General features: G+C 46.0%; 1 protein-coding gene across 7 annotated transcripts in view; it reads left to right on the top strand.

Moving 5' to 3' along the window:
* The window catches only part of CNPY1 (canopy FGF signaling regulator 1), a 514,332-nt gene that overhangs the window by 177,875 nt on the left and 314,032 nt on the right, over positions 1-22,425 (top strand). For all 7 annotated transcript variants that reach the window (XM_069647946.1, XM_069647950.1, XM_069647944.1 and 4 more), the window contains exon 3: positions 20,474-20,589. In XM_069647946.1, coding sequence (XP_069504047.1) covers positions 20,474-20,589 — 116 coding nt within the window. The remainder of the gene's footprint in view (positions 1-20,473; positions 20,590-22,425) is intronic.

The raw sequence follows: 22,425 nt of genomic DNA, 5'->3' as shown, positions 1-22,425 counted from the left end.
AACACAACCCCCGCTACCCTGTTAAAGACAAGGTCACTGTCAAAATCAGAATCCTTGACGCCTTTGTCTTCCCAAAGCTCTCAGGTTATGGATTCCTCCTCCCCTGTAGACAAATTCTCAGGGGCTACGCATCACAAGGTTCAGGCACCCTCCCAAGCCACTACCCTTTCAGGCTTTCCACCCTCCTATGACTGGACCCCTGAACAATTCATCAGAATTATGAAGAGGATATCATGCTTTGTTGACTTCATGGACAAACATCCAGAAGAACCAACATCCCTTAGAGACGCCTCACAGTCGGGGGTTGGAAAACATCAACCCCCTGCCAAGAAACCACGTCTTGTCCCACAGCCAAGCACTTCTGCCCTAGGTCCCCCGGCCTCCACTTACCAAGACTCCTCTCAGGACATGTTATGGTATTGATCTCTCAGGGTCGCGAGACCCCGGCTCTCAAGGAGACCTATACAGTTACGTGGATGACTATGACAACATTTATTTCATCCAGTTGCCTGACCACCAAGATCAGCCTGTAGCAGGTTCACCGGTAGATAATCGGCTCTAATACAGCAAACTGCTGCTGAAGGCTGCCCAACATTTAAGTATTGGCACCCAAGAGGAACAAGGAGACTATGACTTTGTGGAGGACATTCTTGGCGACAAGAAGTCTGCCACTCAGTTTATCCCATGGTTACATTCTATACAGAGACGTATACAGCCCTACTTACTTACATCTAACCTCACAAGGGCGGTTAACCCTAGAATCTTAAAGTAGTCACGCCAGCGCCCACAGACACCCTGTATATTAGGGGTCAGCTAAAACCTGACTGGCTGGTTGTCACCACTACCAGAAAGAGGGCTGACACTCCTCCGGTGTCGGCTGAAGCCCTGCCACACAAAGAAAGCAAAAAGATCTACACTTTCGGAAGGAAGGTTACCTCCTCAGCGGCATATCAAGCAAGAATTGTAAATAACACTACACTCCTAGCTAGTTATGGCTGCCACAAGTGGGATGACTTGGAACACCAGGTTGAAGCGGTTCCAGAACCACTAAAATCACAATTATTAAGCACCATTTCAGAGGGCAATATCTAACTGCATCCTTAAGAATAATCTTGATGCAGCAGACAATGCATGCCACATTATCGCAGAAGGCAAACTTATCAAGTGCCACGTCTGGCTCAGACAGTCTGCTTTTAAATTAGATACACAGCCCCCCTCCCCTTTATCATGCAGGTGGAACCTAAGGCCCTTTTCAGTAAGGCTGTCGAAGACGCCCTGCAGAGCGCGAAGGAAGAGTATGACACTCTTAAATCTCTCTGCCAATTAACCAACAAACCCTACAACGGGGCTCCTCAAACTCCAGAAGGGTTCGAGGTCAGGGTTCACAAGGCTCTTCCAGACACCCTAGGGCAGACAGTCTTCAACTTGGGGCCCATCACAAGGGCAATCTTCCTCTTCTGGTTTTCAAAGAGGAAATAAAAGATCTTGAGGAAGAGGCAGAACCTCAACTGGGAGCGACTCCACCCCTTCCAAACAATAACGCACTGCTGCAGGTCCCCTCCCATGCCACCCCAGTAGGAGTTTGAGTTTCACACTTCACCCACGTATGGGAGGGGATAACGTCAGACAAGTGGGTGTTGTCCACTGTGGCAGGCGGGTATTGCATCAAACGTTTACAAAAGCCACCCAACCACCAGCCAAGACACAGAAAGATGACTCAAGAAGAGCGGCAAATACTATTAGAAGAAATAAAGACACTGATGGAAAAGGACGCCATAGAGATTGTACCAGAAAAACAGGTAAACAACGGTATGTATTCAACGTACTTCCTTGTGCCAAAGAAAGACCGTTCCATGCGCCCAGTACTTCAACAGGTGAACCTCCTCCTAAAACGCAGGGACTACATGGCAACATTTGGATATGAAAGATGCATACTTTCATATTTCAATGCTCCCTGTGCACACAGAATATCTGCGATTCAAAATAGCAGAAGTTCACTACCAGTTCAAGGTACTCCCCTTCGACAAAGGTGCTTGCAGTAGTGGCGGCACACCTGCGCAGAGTGTCAATCCCTGTATACCCTTATCTGGATGACTGGCTAATCACCGGGGAATCTCCTAAAAAAAATTGCAAACAAAATACACAAAGGAGGATAGACTTTCTTTTCAATTTGGATTTCTCCATCAACGAAAACAAATCCAGTCTAGTGCACATCCAAATAAAACAATTTCTGGGTGCATTTCTAAAGACAAAAGAGGAGCTGTCTTACCCGTCAAACGAGAGAGTACAAAACAAGCTTTTGCAAGTACCTCACTACAAGGCCGGTCGCCAGGTAACTGTACGCAAAACAATGCTTTTGCCTGGAATTATGGCCTCATGCATTCACTTGGTTCCACACGCTTGCCTGCTCCTGCACCCAATGCAAGATTGGTTAGCGAAACAATCGTCTCAGGCAAGCGGTCAGTGGGACGAACTAGTGGTTGTTTCACTAACCCTGGTACAGGCTCTTCGCTGGCGTTCCAGGGACAATCTGCTGAAGAAAAAACCCTTCCGTGTTCCACCAGCACAAGAGATTCTAACGAAAGACGCCTCACTCGCCAGATGAGGGGGTGCTCACTTCCTCCACCACAGAGCCCATGGCCAGTGGACACGCGCTACAGCCCAAAGACACATCAACTTCCTGGAACTTTTGGCAGTTCTCAAGGCTCTTCAAACCTTTCAGCAACATCTTTCAAATCAAACTGTGCAAGTCCTCACAGACAGCACCACTGCTATGTTCTACATAAAGAAGCAGGGAGGCACACACTCTCAAAGCCTGTCCAAGCTATCTAAAAAAAATGGAAGTGGGCCCTCAAGCGGAACATGTTCCTAACCTCTCCACACACTCCAGGGGCACTCAATGCTCTGGCAGAAACTCTAAGCAAATGCCCTTTACCAGAAGAACACGAGTGGCAACTCAACAAAGACATCCTAGACAGAATATTCTCCCAATGGGGTCATCCCCCGTTGGATTTATTCGCCACAAGCCTAAACGCGCAATGTCCAGACTTCACATCCAGGTTTCCCCATCCAGGGTCCAAGTGGAACTTCCTATGGATGAACTGGTCGGGAAAAAGTGTTTACGCTTTTTCTCCAATGCTACTCTTCAGCAGGATTGGGCACAAGATGCACCAGGAACAAGCAACGCTAATCCTGGTTGCTCCTATGTGGGCGAGACAACCTTGGTTTCCACATCTGCTCAAACTGGCGATGTGCGAACCAATCAAGCTCCCGTGCCCCTACAACATGCTAACGCAACACAAGGGAGCATCCCTCCACCCTCATCCTCAATCTAGGAATTTGGTGACCTCCTGAAGTCCTAGAATTCGGCCACTTAAATCTTCCACATAGGTGTATGGATATCCTAAAGGAGGCATGGCAACCCAACACCAGACACTGCTACTTCAACAAGGGGTAGATATTTGTGATATGGTGAAGGTCACAGACCTTCAACCCAATCGAATGTTCCCCAGCTAACATTCTACATTACATGCTTTACCTACTAGACTCCGGCCTAGTATTCACCTCAATCAAAGAACACCTATCTGCTCTGTCGGCTTACACCACTTCACAAAACAAGGTGTCCTGGTGGAAAGTTCCTGTCATTAAAGCATTTGTGCAAGGGGTAAAGAGGCTATACATCCTATCTCTAACTCTCCAGCGGGTTGTCATCTTAATGCTGTGCTCTCCAAACTCATGGGTAAGCCCTTTGAGCCTATACACAAAGCCAGTCTAAAATATTTGACTTGCAAGACTGCATTCCTAGTAGCCATCACCTCTTTAAGTCGAGTCAGTGAGCTACAAGCTTTGTCCATACAAGACCCTTTCTGCATAATCCACAAAGACTAAAGGTTGTCTTCAGAACACAGCCTAGGTTTTCACCGAAGATCATTTCAAAGTTTCATGTTATTCAATCCATAGAACTTCCTACCTTCTTTCAAAATCCATCCAACTCGGCTGAGAGAAGCCTCCGTTCACTTGATGTATGGAGGGAGGTCTTGTACTATGTGAACAAAACTAAAACCCTAAGGAAAACAGACCAACTCTTTGTTTCCATAGCACCTGGGAGAGAGGGCAATCGCAGATCAAAAAACAGCATCTCCAAATGGATAGTCAAGTGCATACAGCTCTGCTATTCCCTATCCAACAGAGTTTTACCTTTCACTCTTGGGGCTTTGTAAGGAATGCATGGTGGCATTAGTAAGACAGACACAAGTGACCACAGTTCAAGGGCATTTATTGTACTTTTACAAGGGTGTGATAAACGCCAATCTAAGCCTAAATCTACAGATGGGAGCAAGCTATGATCATCAAATTATAATGCTGTCCTACTGGAGTCTTGTCAAATTAAAAGGGCCTATACTAAAAAAACCTATTCCCAATCCTTACCACTAAATTACAAAATAATGTGAGATATGAAGAAGAAAGAAAAGTTCACGACATAATTAATATGTCGGGGTGCTCGGGCAGTTGGCCTCCCTTCCCCACGTTTTCAGCACGGGAGAAGGCGGGTAACTTGAGCAAAGCACACACTCTGGCTTCGGCAGCACAAGGATACAGTTCCAATTTCCCAGTTCAGAACCTTCTATATCCAAGTCTCTTTTTACTTCTCACAAGTCTCTTGATGCAGAGGGCCTTCCGTACCAGAAACAACTCATAAATGTACTCTTCAATATTCACTTTGGGTGTTCACTCTGGATCCCCCTCAGCCGCGCTCAGATCCTTTTCATAAGCAAAAATAAAAGTTCAACGTTGGATCCCCCTCTGCCGAGTTCAGATCCTTTTAAAAAACAAGGTTCATTTAGTCTCCATCAGCAGGGCTCGGATCACTTTAGATTTACTTAAACTATCAAAGATTTTCGAATACTGTCGAATATGCACAGGGATTAGCTTAACCCGTTGCAGGACCACTTCGATCTCTTTCCTACTCAGCATCAGTTTGATACCTAAGAGAGACTTTCAAATGAGCACCCACGTGTTTTCCCGAAGTTCAGTTACAAAGTTAAATTATTTCTTTTGGTTGGCAATTGTAGTTGCGTTGCTTATCCCAAACACTTTACACACTGTTCTCTTTATACAATGTTGCGGCTTTCAACCTTGGTTCAAAACACAAGCTGGTTTGGTATCAGTCTCTTCGACTCACCAGCCGTGCTTTCTTTTTGGATTCAGCTTTGTTGTAGGAGCCAAGGACAGTACCACCGTGGCAATCGCTCTTTCCCGCCTTGGTTATCAACTCGGGGAAAGCCCATGGTACCTCTGATGCACTGTGCAGGTTTGATCAGTTCCTGGTCTTCAGTTTCTTACTTTCCAAGGTTCATGAAGGTAACAGTCTTTATAGGTCAAGGGGGCTTCCCTCCTTTCAACACTCTCTGGTCTCGCCGTCTTTCTCCTTGTAGTCAATGGCCATCTCGGAACTGCTGTTTCCGTGTGTGTTTTGCCTTGCTCAGAGTGTGTTTTCGTGCTCCGCCTGTATCCGTGTGGGGAAGTGTGATGGAAGTCAGGTGTGTGTAATGATCCATAATTGCCTGACCATTGTGTTGGGACATGTCAGCTATACAGCTCTGGTTTTAGTCCGTTGTCGCTCACAGTGAACTGTCCGTGAGAAAGTGTGTCGAGAAAGGGGCGCAGGAGGGAACTGGATTCAAAAGATCTGTGTCCTGTCCACCTGCATGGCAGATCCTCAGGGAATAGAGGGTGAGAGACACCTTCAGGTTTCTCACAGCTCACTCTACCAGAGGTACCAGAGCTACCTTAGCCTTCATTGCAAATGTCCCTCTAGACACCATTTGCAAAGCTGCTACGTAGAGTTCCATTAATACTTTCACACAGCATTATTGCATTGACACTCACTCTAAAGCAGATTCACAGGTGGGACAAATGGTTCGAAAACATTTATTTGCCGCTGTACCTTCTGACATCCCACCTTCTTCTCCAGATACTGCTCGCTAATCTATGCAGAGCATGTGATATAAGCAGTTCCACAAGCTTCAGAAGGGATACATTATTCACCGTAATCGTATTTCTGATGCTTGTATCTGCTTAGATTCACATGTGCCCACCCTTCCTCCCCTACTGGAGCCGAAGGCGCATAGATCTTTGTGGTTTATCACTGTTTCTGCTTCATCACATTTGTACTCAGGCTACACTTCATGCAACCTCATGTCAGAAACAAAAAATTTAAGGGACCTCAACGTGTGAAGGACCATGGGTATAGTACACGTCACACTAGGGATAGTATTAATAACACAACCTGTCGACGTCCGTTTTTCGACTTTCGAAAACTAATCTTATAATACTCTGTGACGACCACTAGATGTCGGGCTATGCAGAGCATGTGAATCTAAGCAGACACAAGCATCAGAAATAAGATTACGGTGAGTAATGTATCCGTCAAGGAGAAACGTTAAAGTGACTGAACAGAACGCAACGAAACCCTTGAAATTCAGCGCATTGGGGAAAATCAGGACTGGCTGATCTCTGGTTTTGATATACCATCTTTTTATTTTGGCACCATTGGGCATGGCCTTCCCTGCCCACTGTATATTTTTGGATGCTAGTGGCCTCTGGCCGTACCCACTGTATTTCTTTTGGCGCCACTGGCTGTCTTAAATTAGTAATTTTTCACTCCCGACCTCACTTAGTTTTTCTCCATAACCGCGGCTATAATACCAATGCACTATATACAGATGGATGCGATTATCGGTAGTTTCGGAAAGCAGCGATTATCGGGAAAAACAGCAACAACAAAGCAGTCGCCCTGGACACCCACTCACTCACCAATTGCCCCTCTCCTCATAGCAAGGCCCCCCCCCACTCGCACACACTCCCATTTGCCTCCCTAGCCCTCAACCTCTCCCATAACCCCTCAACCACTTGTTATTCCGTGAGACACACTTTCATTGTCGATCTCGTCTTCTCTGGTAGCAGCGGGTATTCCATGGAATATTCGCTGCTATTGGAAAACCTTTGTACTGCAAACTCAGTCCTAAGCCCACCTCCAACTCCCAAATTTCACATGGTGCCCTATCCCCCCACCCAACTCTAGCCTGATGCAATTTCACTGTTTTTTTGCCTTCAAATGCCCTTTTCTGCTTTTCATTTTCCGATATTCATGGGTATAGCCGCAGTTATCCCTTGCATTGGAAAAAAAAGATGGCTGCTTTTTCATTTCTGATAAGCCTATCTGCCACAATGCATCATAGGGATATCACTTTTTTTTGGAGAAAGGCGCTCCGCTCCCCCTTCTCAGTCAAATATTTAAAAAACTACGGAACAGAATAACCCCAAGCCACAAAAGGATTGTGAGTCGACGCTTCGTGCCCACGTTGTTTCAGATCTGGTCCAAATCCGTCAAGCTATTTTTGCTGTGCGCTGGAGCAAAACTAACTTTTTTGTCTATTGGAAAAAGAATGAGGAGTAGGGTGAAAGTGCTTTTTTTTCTTAATAACTTTCTTATTTTCTATCAAATCTTGCCCAAACTTTCCATTCGGGTGCTGAGGAAGGGGACACGGTTCAAAAGTTATTAACAATTCATTTTTGTTCTCGATTTCCTATGGAACGTACGACTCACCTTAACTATAGGGCAGCGACCACCTCCCTATAATATATATGCGCTAAATTGACATCTAGCAAAGGGAACTTCACTAGCATGAACGACTTAGAGCTGACATGGAGCCACTTTTGATAACCAACTCTTGGTGTATTCTGCCTTAATTCTATCATGCTTTTTACTTTACGGCATTGTGTCCTGGTGGAAACTTAACTGTACTTGACCATTTCAAAATGTTTTCTACTGTATTCACATGGCGTTTGTCTTTATGAACATGTCCAGATCCGTCATGAAGGTTTCATTGTTAGTTTTGTCCTTCTCTGTGCACAGAACCGCTTCATTCTCTGTCCGTACAGCTGCAAGCTCCACTCTTTCACTTCTCGCTACTCTCTCCCTCCTCGCCTTGTCACTTCTTTCTCTTGTCATCCCACTTTACTACCCATCTCACCCACTTTCTCCTTTGTTTATTGCCTCTTTCCCTTAGTCATCACCCTTCTATCTTTCTGCTCCTCTTTCCCTTGCTCCTCAGACAATCTTTACGATACCTATACCAAAGCAAAAATGATTTTCTTAGGCAATGCTTGTTTTCCATATGGCTTGCCATACATTTTTGCAGCAGTGAGTGACCGATGTATTGGAGGGGTGGAGTCAGATTCTCTGACAACATAACAAAAGCGGTTATACTGCCCTGCATATTTTGCTCTAGTCCCTGAAAATGGGTAACCTGAAGCAACAAATAGTGTAAAAGTGTTATAATTCTTTGTCAAGATGGAGGCGAGCATTATGCTTCATCTTCCATTTTATTCCTGTCTCCAGCTGTTTCAACAACAAATAACCTTTTGTAACTTCCCATCAAGGAAAAACATGTCCTTTTTTTTTCAACCAAGAAAATCTACATATCCCTTAGTTCCAGGCCAACTGTAGTCCCAATGTCCTGACCGCGTGACTCTAGTTCTTCTTCTGTTTATTGTCTACTCCCTCTTCCTTCCTGCTCTCCATGCAGATAAGTAGCTTTATTTTTAGCTCCATAATGTATGTATATTGTCTTGCGAAGGAACGTATAATTGTGTGCTAGTTGCGTAGAGAAGAAGCCTGCGCAGCAAACTATAAGCATCCATGGCAGAAACTAATAAGATTTGCAAGTGCACAACGGGAATCGAAGATAACAATAGTTTACAATTGAGTCGGAGACGGTGGCCCTGTGCCGCATTCTCGGCATACTTGGGGCTCACTGTCCTCCTTCACACAATCAGAGCGGCCCCCTCCCTCGGGGAGGAGGAGTGAAGCCTGCACAGACAGAGTGAGACTCCTGGAGCAGCCTCCACCTTCAGGGGGCAGAGCCAGGCTTGTGCGAGCCAGTTACGCGCTGCAGCAGCGTGGAAAGAACAGAAAGGCCCATTGGTGAGGGAGGAGCCCCCACCCTCGGAAAGGAGCGGCCTCCTCCCTCTGATAGCAGTACAGAGCGTTTGTACGGCATTTCATGTACGTGCTTTGCAACAGAAGGGTGATCTGCACTCATAAAAGCTGTTTTTACACCCGCCAAGTGGGTTCAGATCGCCAGAGCCCTCGACAACATCAGCAGGAGGGATAGAACGCTCACAGTCAACCATACACCTTATTGAGCATAGGAAACATTGTCCAGAAGCTTGGTCAGCAGGGCAGAGGGTGGAGCCTCAATATAAAACACAGTGAGGTAAATGGACGTGCCACTACACCTGAACAGGTAAACTAAGGCACATTACAGCACAGAGAATGACAGAGTTTGAGTGGAGCAAGGAGGAGCAGGAGGGAGCCTATTCTCAGGATCTAGCCTATAGCTTCAAGGAAGTGCTGGGGAACTCACTTGTAGAGGCAGTGGCTCAAGGGGTGAGACCCCTGCAAGAAAGACTAGAGACCATTGAGTCAAACACCATAACTAAAGAGAGCACGTCCACAATGGTCACACCAGAGTACCCGCAGGGATGTAAGAAGACCAGGAAGAGAAATAACTCTTCTGACCCCCCCACCCACCCCCAGGTCACTGAGATGGGCAGAAACAAAGGCCCCTGAGGCTACCGACACATATATAAGACTGCAAGATGCATTCATTCATAGTGCCGAGCCTCATGACCCCCCCCAACCCTGGGGAAGATGATATGGGCAGTGAAGGACAAGACTCTGAAGAGGAGCCCACAGAGACTCCACGATCCTCACAAGATGAAGACAATAAAGGGGACAAAGAAGAATTCTAGTCCCCCCAAAGAAAAGGCTGAGGAAGCTCAACAACACAGAGGACGAGGAGGAGATCTCGGATATGTTCGAGCCAGAAGACATCCGAAACCCTAAATCCTTGGACTGGTTACCATCACCAAGTGTCACAAAATACATGACCCACAGGTTTCGCAAAGCCCTTGAAAATGAGGCAAGACAATGGATGCAGGCGGAATGCCCCAAACCAGAGCTGTCAGGGAAGGTAGCAGACGCTCTGGAACTCGACCCGAAGATGCTGGCCTTCGTGTTGAAGACCTCCAGAGACCCTAGGAAGGGGATACACCGATTCTGGCAGAGTTGCCAGAAAAAGGTGCTCAATCTCACAGGACCACTTGCGAAGATCATGGACTTGGCTGAACTCCTGGGTAACGCAAACTGTGTCATATCATCGGAGCGCAGAAGGGGACTGCTCCTCAAGATAGATCCCAAAATTGGGGGATCTGGAGTCTTACGACGCAGGCGGAGCTGCCCAGGGACTACTATTCAGAGAGACCTTAGGGAAGGAAATGGGAAGGTTTGTAGGTACCTATACCTCCTTTGAGAAGGCTCAGGTGTCAATAAAGAAAATATTTCCCAGAACGGTTTTCGCCAGGCCCGGTTGGTATTGAGGCTGAGCTACCGGTCGCTACCAAGCTACAAGGAGGCCTCAGAATAACAGGGCCCACTATTGGGAAAACAGGCAACAGGACGCCTTCTTTCCCCCAAGAGAACGCTTCCCGAGAGGAAGGCGAGGCGGAGGACAGGGAAGAGAACAAAGCTTCCCCACAGGTGAGACAGAGTTCGTTTCCGCCACTGGGGGGGAGAACATTGCAATTTTGGAAGAACTGGTGTGTACTTTCCAGTGACGCCTCGGTATTGCAGACTGTGAAGGGGTACCAATAGAGGGATTGCCCGTAGGGGAGAACACTGCAGTGGTTGGACTGCTTAAGGGAATAAGATTTAGGAAGCCACCAAAGCCAAGGTACGATGCCTTATGGGACGTTTCAGTAGTCCTTGAAGCTATTAGCTAGCTGGCCAGGGAACAGATACCTTTCCCTGAAAAAACTGTCAGGGAAACTAGAATGCTATTGTGTTTGTCATGTAGGAGATTGGCAGACGTCAGAGCCCTAGACGTGAATAGGAAAGTGTACGGACCAGAAGGAGTAACCTTCACCCTAGCCAGAAGAACGAAGACAGATTCAGCAACGATAGCTACCCTTATTTACATGAACACCCCAAGTGGTGTGTAGCAGCCTGCATAAGAGAATATGAGCATAGAACCGAGGAGATGAGGTCAATGCGGACGACACAATTGCTTATAGCGCGTAGAAGACCGTACAAGGAATGGCCACCATAGCAAGGTGGGTGAGAGAAGTAATGCAAGCAGAAGGAATAGATATGATAAAGTTTGGAGCGCATTCTGTGAGGGGCGCAATGACTTTGAAGGCTCTAGCGCAAGGGAGCACTAGCACTGTTGCAAGATTTCCTGCGAGCGGCCGACTGGGCCAGTGGTGCTACTTTTAGAACATTCTATTTCAAGCCTGTACATTCAGTGGCAGTGACAGTGATGACAAGCTTTGAACAAGCATAACGCTCACCTCCGTCTTGGCATAGAAGGAAGATTACCCCTGCTAATAGCGCAGGGAGTCTTGATTGTATGAAAGACAAGGAGGCGAGCATTACTTTCCCGCCCTAGAGAGTTCTTGTTATTGTTAATAATACTTGCGTGGATTTTTCCCCGAATTGGGTGTGTATCCGCCTCCTTAACTTGCTCTTTATGTTCGTTCATTAGGAGGGGATCAGAAGAACAGCTGAGCCAGGTTATTGAGAAACAGTAGCCGTTTGAGAGTCAAGCTGCCAGTTGGATGCGGAGGATTCGCAGGACAAAGCGGTGCAGAAGACAGGAACTATTTTTGGACTAGTTCAGAGTTCAATTCAAGTTGAGTGCAGTGAAGAGCATTATGGAATGCAGTTAGGAGCATTAAAGAAGATGGAGAAGACAGGAAATGGAATGACTAGGGTCACGTGGCCAGGACATTATTTAATTATTTATTTTTACGTTTATAAAGCGTGTCTAGCCCTCAGGCATATGGGCGCATGACTTAAGAATGCAGTCACATATAAGGTAATTGGCTTAAGAATGCGGTTACATTTGGGTTTCTTAATTGCTTGAGCATGGATTTAAGAATATGGTTACTTATGTATTGCATGATTTAAGTATACAGTTTGCATATACCTTGCTTGAACACTTGAGCATAGACTGAAGGATACGTTTACATTTACATTGCTTGATTTAAGAATATGGCTACGTATCCAATGCTTGAACACTTGTTCATTACTTGTTCACTTGTGCATAGAGCGGTCCTGATTAAATAGCCAGGTTTTCAGTTTTTTTCTGAAGGACCATAGTGAAGGGTCGGTCCTGAGTTCAAGAGGCAAGGCATTACAGTAGTTAATTGCGAGAATAGGGAAGCTAGAGACGCCCGCTTTCTGTCTTTGAAATCTTTGAGTTCAGTTGACCTAGGTAGGCTGAATCTAGAAGATAGTTTTTTTGAGAACATGTTGGATAGGTAGCGCAGAGCGGTATTTGTAAGGCATTTATGAGTGAGAGAAAGTACTTAGAATTTTATGATTGGAAGCCAGTGAATGTTCCTCCTCGCTGTGGAAATGTGGTCTGACTTTGGAATATTGAGGGCTGCCTTAATGGCGTTGTTTCGAATAGTATGGAGTTTTTTAATGTTTTTTTGTGTAGGTACGAGCGAATATGGCATTGCAGTAGTCAATCCTTGAGAGGATTAGAGTAATACGATTCTCTGCCGTCAGGTAGGGTCTGCAAGCCGTAATGAGTTTCGCTGTGTACAAGGAAGCTGAAGCGATGGCATTCACTTGCCGTGTGAGTGTAAGTGAGGAATCAAAGTACACAACAAGAGTCCTGACTTCTTTGGACACTTTAATGTTGTTGCCATCTATGTCAAATGTTTGGTAGGTTGGCGTGAGATTCCTGAGTCTGTCTGGACTGCCTACAATCAAAATCTCTGTTTTATCAGTATGCAAAACAGAGGTGCAATAAAATATCCATGAACAATAACTTTAGTCCATATAACAGTCTCTGGAAGGAAAGAACTCCATTTCCCAGGAGGCTAGTCAAAGTTCAAAGTAGGTCACCAAAACATGCAACCTCAGTTTACCAATAGACATACAGCTGTCCCTCCAAGGAGCCATTAACATGATGTAACTTCCTCTTTCTTTGCTGCTCACAGCAAGAAGGTAAGTACATCTGCATGATCTTGTATCACTTAACTGTGTTTATTTACTTATATTATATATATATATTTGCTTTGAAGTTAATTTTACTTCTATATTGTTGAATGCGTACCATTTTACTTAATGTTGATCATTTGTTATGGTTTTCGCATTATTTATTTACGTAAGGGCTGTGTACTTCGCGTCCTCTTTTTGCCTCTGTGCTCTCTATCTCCGACGCCAGCTGCTTCCTGCTGGCATCAGAGAATGTTGTAAGTGGATAAGGAGCCCTTGCGCCTCGCCAGCGGCCCCATTTCTTTATATTTTCATGTCCGCTTTTACGGACCTTCACGCTCGCCTCCCTGACTCGGCACAGGAATCCGGGAGGCCGCGCAGAGTTTCTACGTGACTGCAGTAATGCCCTCGGCCACCAGGGGAGCTCCTGTCCTCCCAGTCCTTTACTCAGCTGCTCGGCGCTCATGCTACGCATTTCCGTTGTGTTTTTCTAACAGATTTTACGAGCGCGAGCGCTGGCAGCTACCTCCAGAGCCTTGAAGTTGTTTTGCAGATATTTACCCCATAAAAAAAAGGGGGAGGAAGAGGCAATAAGCTTTGTGTGTAAGAAACACAGCCTGTACACTCAGTGGGCTAGAGAAAAGGCAGTCTGCTTGCCCACAAGAAAAATAATAATAATAATAAATAATAATAAAAATTAAAAAAAAAGGAGAAAGGTGCATTTAGGATCTTTCATATTTCTCATTATATCCATCATTATGGCAGCCCAGTACTCCCATCAGGAAGACCAAGATTGGTCAGAGTATGAGGAGGATACTTACCAAATTGATGAAGTGGTCATGGAGGACAGCTTTAAGAAGGTACTGGGATCCCCTGTGGAGACCCGTATCAAGAAAGCTGTTTCAGAAATGCTCTTACCCATCCAGCAGCGCCTGGACAGTATGGAAGAGCACTTTCAAGAAACACCTCCGCTTGGGAGGAAGAAGACCCATAAAAGAAAGCACCTTTCTGATGGGGGATGTACTCTGGCTCGTAAGAGCAAAGACTCTCACTCCCCCTCCCCCCGAGCCAGCCGGAGCAAGCCACTTCTGCCGTTTCAGACGCCTTCTCCAAGCTTAAGAAAGGAGGTCCCTTCCAATGATAGACCCTCTCACCCCGAGGAAGACAATAGGGGCGCCAGACCCTCGAGCCCGGAGGAAGACCAGCAGGGCACTGACGACAAACAGGACAAGGGGGATTATAATATTGGTGATCCATCTCCTCGGATGAGGACGATCGAACCCTCTACTTCAGGGATTACGGCAGCCACCATCCCCAAGAAGACAGCAGGCGGACATTCTTCTCTAGAGGGGATGTTTACGATGGAGGAATTGGTACACCCCACGTCCACCGACTGGGAACTGTCATTGAGAGCCACGGAATACATCAAGGCCAGGCTGTGTAGGCCCCTGGATATGGAAGTCCGAGCCAGGCTCAGAGCTGAATGTCCTCGGCCAGAGATTCCAGGGATGGTGGTGCTAACTTTTGAACTCGACTCAAGATAATTACCTTCCTAGGGAAGAACACTAAAGATCCCAGGCAAGGCATTGATCGTGCATGGAGATCCTGCCAAGACAGGGTCCTGGACATTACTGGTCCCCTGGCGAAAATAATGGACCTTGCCGAGACAGCCATAGATATAGGCGATTCAATAGACCCTGTAATTCTTTCAGGTTGGACCCAGCAAGCTCTCTGCTTGCTATGAAACGCCAACTGTGCCATATCCGCGGAACGCAGGAAAGGCATCCTTCTAAAAATATATTCCAAGCTGGGAGGACTGTCAGACACTGAATCCGGAGCAGCAGCCCAGGGTCTGCTATTCGGGGACCCATTCATGAAAGAGATTTCCAAGTTTGTTGGCACCTTCACAGCCTTGGACAAGGCTCAAGCATCCATAAAAAGGGTCTTTGCCTCCAAACAAATTTACAAGGTTGGACGAGGCAGGGGCCACTCCTCTGGCCGATATTCATTTGATCGAAGACCTCAATTCTTAAGAGACCAACACAATGCCTGGAAAGACCGCTCGGACACCTTCTTCCCATCAAGAGGACGAGGAAGAGGTTGTGGCTGGAGAAGAGCTGCAAGATATCCAGCCCAGCAACAACCAACAGGTCAGTGTACCCATAACAGCATCAGCGCTGCGGACACCTATAGGAGGAAGATTAGCTCTCTTTGCATGAGCATGGAACTCCTTATCGGGAGACGCCTGGGTCAGGGACGCTGCTCGAGGCTTGCACCTAGAATTCTTTGCTCAACCGGTGGCTTTTTCAGCCCCATATTTTTGGTTCGCAGGAAACAAAAAGTGCGCCCAGTGATAAATCTCAGGGCTCTGAACAATTTCATAATCTACCACCATTTCAAAATGGAAGGGATACACATGCTCAGGGACATCTTGAGACCAAGCGAATGGTTCATTCGCCTGGCCCTCGAAATCGCTTACCTGGCAGTTCCCATAAACTAAGCACACATAAGTTACCTGAGGTTCTCCTGGAAGAACCAGGACTGGGAATGTACGAGCTTGCCTTTCGGGCTCTCCTCGGCACCATGGGCCTTCACCAAGCTTCTAAGGCCGGTAGTAGCTCATCTAAGAGAGCAGGGTGTCAGGCTAATAATCATCATCTTCATGGCGCAATCTCAAACCCTGGTAGAACAGCAGGCAAGACTCGCCATAGATCTACTGCACAGTCTCGGTTTCCTCATAAATTGGGAGAAATCGATTCTCTGCCCATCCAGGAACCTAGAATTTCTAGGGTTTGTGGTGGATACGCAGATCTCGCAGCTCTGTCTCCCGGTGGCCAAGATACATTCCACTTGTCAGGAGTTTTGCAGGCTTCTTCAGAGGAATGTCATATTCCTTTGAGAACTAGCGAGAATAATAGGTCTCCTATCCTCTTCCATTTAAGCAATATTTCCCGGTTCTCTTCGCTACCGAGAGTTACAGAGACTGAAAGGGCAGCACTTGCGCCGCAGCCTTTCCTACTCTCAGTGTCTGACACTGTCACTGTCATGATGCCCGCTCCTGGGGAGCCGGTTCAAGCCCTGAGTCCCCGTAAGCGGACATCCAGTCCCCAAGGAAGGACCCAGCAACCCCATATAGGGGCCCTTTGGGCAGTGTCCTGGCGCCTATGGCGCCAGGCTCATAAAAGACATCAGTCCTGGCGCCATAGGCGCCAGGCTCATTATGGGAGCGCTTGGGTGCACTTACCTGTTGCAGACCATGCTGCAGGATCCCGGCCTCCTTGAGGCCTGAAAGGAACTACTTTACCTGTGGGACTAATTTACCATCCGGGCATGGTCGGGGAAGGATACATACCTGATTGGAGGAAGGATACATACCTGGAACTTCTTCCAAGGGTATTTAAACCCCACCCGAACAGCCACACGTGCTTCGCGTTGTTCTGCATCTAGCAGCTGGACGCTCACCGTGTCTGCTCCTGCATCCTGACTTCTGCCACGCCTGCCAGCATCCTGGATCACCTGCAAAGGAAGAGATGAAGAGAACAGAAGAAGGAAAAAACCTTACCTGCTAAAATCCGCATCCCGGAGACATCTGGCCGACAATCCTGAAAAGGAAAACTTTTATTTAAAAGCTCATCGCGTCGATCGCTGCAGCGCCGCACTCCACTCACCTTTACAGGGCGCCTCCATGTTCAGCAGCGATCATCGGGATTCGCAGTCACGCCCCAGCGCCTAGGGAGAAAAAGACCAGAACAAAAGGTGAGAGAGAGAAGGGAATAAGGAAAGCTAAATCTCCATGTTAAGACTTACCTGTTGATTCATTCCCTCTTCATTTCGGGTCCGCGCCGCATCCTGGCATTTCCGGACCCCGGCCCCTAAGGGGAAAAAGAGACATCAGCGTTAATGAGCGAACGAAAAGACATTACCAAAAAACGCTCATTAAAGAAATACCTGATTTCTACAAGGATTTCACCTCTCATCTCGGGTCGGTGCCTGTTCCCCGGCATTCCGTACCCCGGCCCCTATGGGGAAAAAGACACTAGCATTAGTACATTAATGCATGGACACAAGGGGAACCTCTTATCAAAAAACTTACCTGGAAGCCAAGCAAGTTTGGTTCTCACCAATCCGAAAATCCAGTGAAGTAACTGGATACCAACGCGCCCCTGCATCAGAAGCAGTATGGAGAGCTCGTCCTTCCAGACCCTAAGGTGAGACGCTACGAGGAAACGCAGAAGGGTTTCGAGGAGGGTGAGAGGGGATTGCATTACCCCGCAGACAGTTAATCCCCTATTTTCGCCTACAGAAGGATACTTCTGCGAGCCAGACAAGCCAGATTTGGGGGCCCGGTCCAGTCAGTCTTCCGTACCCTGCGCATCACCTTTAGAAGAGGTCACAGCAGCGCGAACCAGGCCAGCGCCTCCGTGGGAGTCAGGTGAGCGTAACAGTCACCTCAGGCAACTCATCTGGTGGCTCACGCATATGCAAGCCTGGACCACCCCGGACATAGTCATAGAATCAGATGCCAGCCGCTCCGGTTGGGGAGCAAGGTGCGGCACAGTGGCCACGGGAGGAACGTGGTCTTCCCAGGAGCTGGAGATGCACAAAAACTGCCTAGAGCTCCTGGTGAGGTCTTTCGCGGTGCAGTCATTTGCCAGAGACAGAGTGAGTTGCTATATTTTACTGAAAATGGACAACATTTCCGCAGTACGATGCATCAGTCATCTGGGTGGCACCAAATCAAGACCTCTAGCGGAGCTAGCCAAATCTTTTTGGCACTTCTGCCTAGAACACCGGATCTGCGTCAAAGTGGAGTATCTCCCAGGACTCAGGAACATAGTGTTGGACTGGCACTCCCGCCATTCTACCGATTACAGCGATTGGAGGCTCAACCGAGACATCTTCCTTTGCCTCGAACGGATATGGGGCCCCATGTCCAAGGACCTATTTGCATCACTCCTAAATACTCAGCTCCCGGAGTATTACAGCTGGAGACCAGAACCAGTGGCGGCCGCAACAGATGCGTTCCTACAGTACTGGACGGAAGGGATCCTTTACACCTTTCCCCCCTTCACCATGATAGTGAGGTCCCTGGCGAAGGCCCGTCAGGAACGAGCAGAGATGGTCCTCATAGCCCTGGTCTGGACATCTCAGACCTGGTATCCAGTTCTTCTGGAACTTTCCTCAGATTTTTCAATCCTTCTACCCCAGATTTCAGATCTGTTATTGGATCCGACAGGTCATCGGCAGCCCCTTCTCCTCAGCGGGTCTCTGACCTTAGTAGCCTGGAGGATTTCAGGACAAGATGGAGAGTTCCAGGGATGTCACTCAGGGTCATCAGTCTTATCGAGGAGAGCTGGGCCCTTGCTACCCTCAAGAAGTACTCCAACTCTTGGAACGCCTGGAGAGGTTGGTGCCTGAACCGAGGGCTTCATCCGGTTTCAGCACCTATAGAACAAAATCAGAATTTCCTGGCATCGTTGGTTGAGAACGTTATCGCCTACAGGACGGTCAATGCTTAGTGCTCTGCAATTTCTGCCGGACACAACCTTGTGCAAGGGGTCCCAGCAGGAGAACATCACCTGGTTTGCAGACTACTCAAGGGTATCCGGCTTACAGTGCTGCCTTTGTCTCATTATGACAAGCTTTGGGACATTAATAAGGTACTCAACCTTTTTCTTTCTTGGCCTCATAACGAGGAGCTATCACATACTGCCCTTTCCAGCAAACTTACTACACTGCTATGCTTGGTCTCCTGCAGAAGGGTCTCTGATGTCAGAGCTCTCGATTTAGCAGGCATGTCCTTTTCTCCTGATGGCATAGTTTTCCACATATCCAGAAGGACTAAATGCAATTCCAGAGTGATCTCTTATCCTGCCTTTAGAGAGCAACCCAAGCTTTGTATTGTCAAGTGCTTAAAGGTCTACGAAGAGGTGACCGCGCCTCTCAGTTCCTCTCTTAACAATCATTGATCGCACTGCGCAAACCCCACAGAGCGGTTTCCGCTCCGACATTGGCTCACTGGGTGCGCTGGACGCTATCTCAGGCAGGAGTCGATACGACTCAGTTCGGCGCTCACTCTGTGAGAGGTGCCATGGCTTCCAGAGCCTTTCAAGTGGGAGGCTGTCTGGAAGACGACATGAAAATGGCAGATTGGGCAGGTGATTCAATTTTCAAGCAATTCTACCTGAAACCGGTAGAGCAACCTGCATCCATTGTGGTAAGGAGCGTTATACAACCATAATGTGAGCCTCCGGTCTTGACATAGAATAAAGATTTTCCATAATAGCTTACAAGAAAGTCTTAATTCTATTAAAGACACAGAGGCAAGCATTATCCCGCCGACTAGAGAAATACCACGCAAGATATGCTTAAGTACAGTTGTAAGATGTCATTGCATGTGGTGAAATTGCCATTCTACAAGCTGTGACTTTTCATATTAACACATGGATTTCTCTCCCACCCTCGCAAGATGAATAGGGTTGTCGGATACATCCAGTAACCCTAGTTATTTCTTCTTCCTTCGACAGTGTCTACAGACAAGTCAGACCTCCGGATCTGCTCTGGTTTCTTCCGCAAGACGTCCCCAAGTTACGGCTTCCTTCATATGACTTTTTTGGACGGCCAAGTTCACAGCCTCGAAAGAGGAAGTTACATCATGTTAATGGCTATTTGGAGTGACTGCTGCATGCTATTGATGAACTGAGGTCACATGTTTGGGTGACCTACTTTGAACTTTGGCAAGCCTCCTGGGAAATTGAGTTATTTCCTTCAAGAAACTGTTATATGGACTAAAGTTATTGTTCATGGATATTTCATTGCACCTTCGTTTTGCATTCCTTTTGCTCGCAGTCGGGTGCATAAAATAATTGCTGATGAGCTTCTTTCATAAGTTTAATAAAGGAAAGAGAAGCATAATGCTTGTAAGTTATTATAGAAAATCTTTATTATCTAGTTTCTCAAAGAGCTGTTTGGTGAAGGGACATAGGGACTACAGTTGGCCTGGAACTACGGGATATCTAGTTTTTCTTGTTTTTTTTTTTTCCTTGATGGGAAGTTACAAAAGGTTATTTGTTGTTGAAACTGCTGGAGACAGGAATAAAATGGAAGATGAAGCATAATGCTTGCCTCCTTGTCTTTAATAGAATCGAGACTCCCTGCACTATTAGCAGGGGTAATCTTCATTATTGCACTAACAATCCTGTGCCCTTGGCACTCATATGTCTTCCATTCATTAAAAAAATGTTATTTACTAAGTATTTTATTGTTTTAAACATGTTGCCGTTGAGTGCTTAATGCTATGATAGTTCTGCTGATTTTCATAATATGTATAGACCATCTGTAAGGTAAAAGTACAAATCACCATATATTGTTAAATTCATTGAGTTATTTTCTCTATAGCCTGCAGGGCATTGGCAGATGAGCTACTGCATGAAATTAGCAAAGTAAACCCAAAGAAGACTGTTGAAGTAGGGTCTTTTCGAATAAGTCCAGATGGAACACAGGAAAGGAATAAGGTAAGGAAAATTACTTAAAAATGATATTGTGTTGTGACTTATTTTAGCTTTTGGGCATACTTAAGAAGTCCGTTGGTCATTGTTCTTAGAACAAGTATTACATTTTTAAAAATGTTCTTTAACATATTAATTTTGAATGCTAAACTGCACATTACATTTCAACACAGGAAGCATGTTTGCATATTTATAGCAGGGTGAGCATTTTGAAGTATCAGACTAATAACCACGCATGCAATTCTAATGGCCCGCCAGCCCGAGTAAGGCAGGCCGGAGCGAATGCGTCTATATATTTATGGTACAAAAAGACTCTGACCATTGCTTTGCTTGACCTCATCAACTGCGGCTCCAGTTTCCCTTATTTTTTTTTTTTTTAACATATTTGGAATGGCATGTTTTTCAATGCAGTAAGCAAATATATTCTGTTGTAATCGTAAGCTTGTATTCACGTTTTAAGATTGGTATATTGGAATACATTTCATGTACCCATGTATTAGCTTGATCATACAGAATCATAGGGGCATTATATAATGGTTCATAAACTGTTTCAAGCATAGCTCTTTTTCTGCTTATTTAAATTCAATCATGATAAACTGCAAAAGGGGAGCTGAACATGTGGCTGACTGCCATTCTAACTGCAATCTAGTAACCTTGAATTAATTAGCAGCCAACATGTTTTTTTCAGGCTACCATCTCTGTTGCTTTCTAATAGCTTTAGATGGATGGCTACATGAATTTGTGTAGCCTGAAAACATCGGCTACACATTGTAGTCGTTGGCAATCTTAAAATCTTATATGAACTTCAGTAACCTTTGCTCGTTACCCCACGATGGCCACTGAAATGTCAGAATGTAATACAGAGCCGCTTGTCTGACTTAGTTGACATCAGGTGGGAGACAGCACTTCATAGGGAAAGCGTGCCCATGCGGTACTACGGAAAGCTTCCAGATCGCTATATCTAGAGTCAACTTTCGAGGTTTTTAAAGTTGTCTTGGACCAGGAAAATGTGACGCTCCAGCATGGAAGAATGGACCAGAAAGCTGTACTTGGAACAGAGAAGAATAGAGATGCCAGGAATGTAATTTGGAATGTTGCTTTTTCCAAGTGGATTATTCTTTCGGCATGTTTTATTTTGACAAGCTATTTTTGATGGTACTAGTTGGTCTTTCCAATTGGATATTTTCAGTGGATTGTTTTGATCTAGGAACACAGAGATGCCTTTTGTGGGGAGAATTGTACCTTGCCATCTTTCGAATGGCTTGGCATATTGCAGATTTCATTTAGATGTAAATAGGAAGTGATAGAGATGGTAGGATGGTATTAATGCATACTCCTACTGGAGACTACTTACTCTTTCTAATGATTACATGTTATCTTTGTGACAGAACAAAGACATAAGTAAATACAAGCTGTGTGTGAGAGGAGAAGTCCATAAATGTCAGGAGTTCTAGAAACATTTTTGCACAAATGTAAATTATTGTTGGTCTAATGTTCAGGAAAAAGTTCCATGCTGTTAGTCCAGTTTTAAGTTCACACGTGATGCAGGTTTTTTGACCTTTTATTGTACTAACTGAAAATATTGTGCAGAGATAGAACAAACCGTTAGCTTACGAAGTTCCACAGGCTTCTTTGTCAGATGGTGTAGTGTGAAGTGATGCACAAAGAGGAAAGCCACAGTGCAGTTTCTTTTTTTGTGTGTATATTTAATTGTATATTGGTTAAAACCAGTTCAACCTTTACAATAAGATTCAATTTTTATAAATACATTTCCAGATTTCAAAATGACACACAAAACGTATGCCACCAATTAAAACAAGTACATTCAATCATCCGAATCGA

This window comes from Ambystoma mexicanum, chromosome 2q (genome assembly GCF_040938575.1).
Source record: "Ambystoma mexicanum isolate Mex_15411 chromosome 2q, UKY_AmexF1_1, whole genome shotgun sequence".
NCBI lineage: Eukaryota > Metazoa > Chordata > Amphibia > Caudata > Ambystomatidae > Ambystoma > Ambystoma mexicanum.
This window is presented reverse-complemented; position numbering and strand designations above follow the sequence as displayed.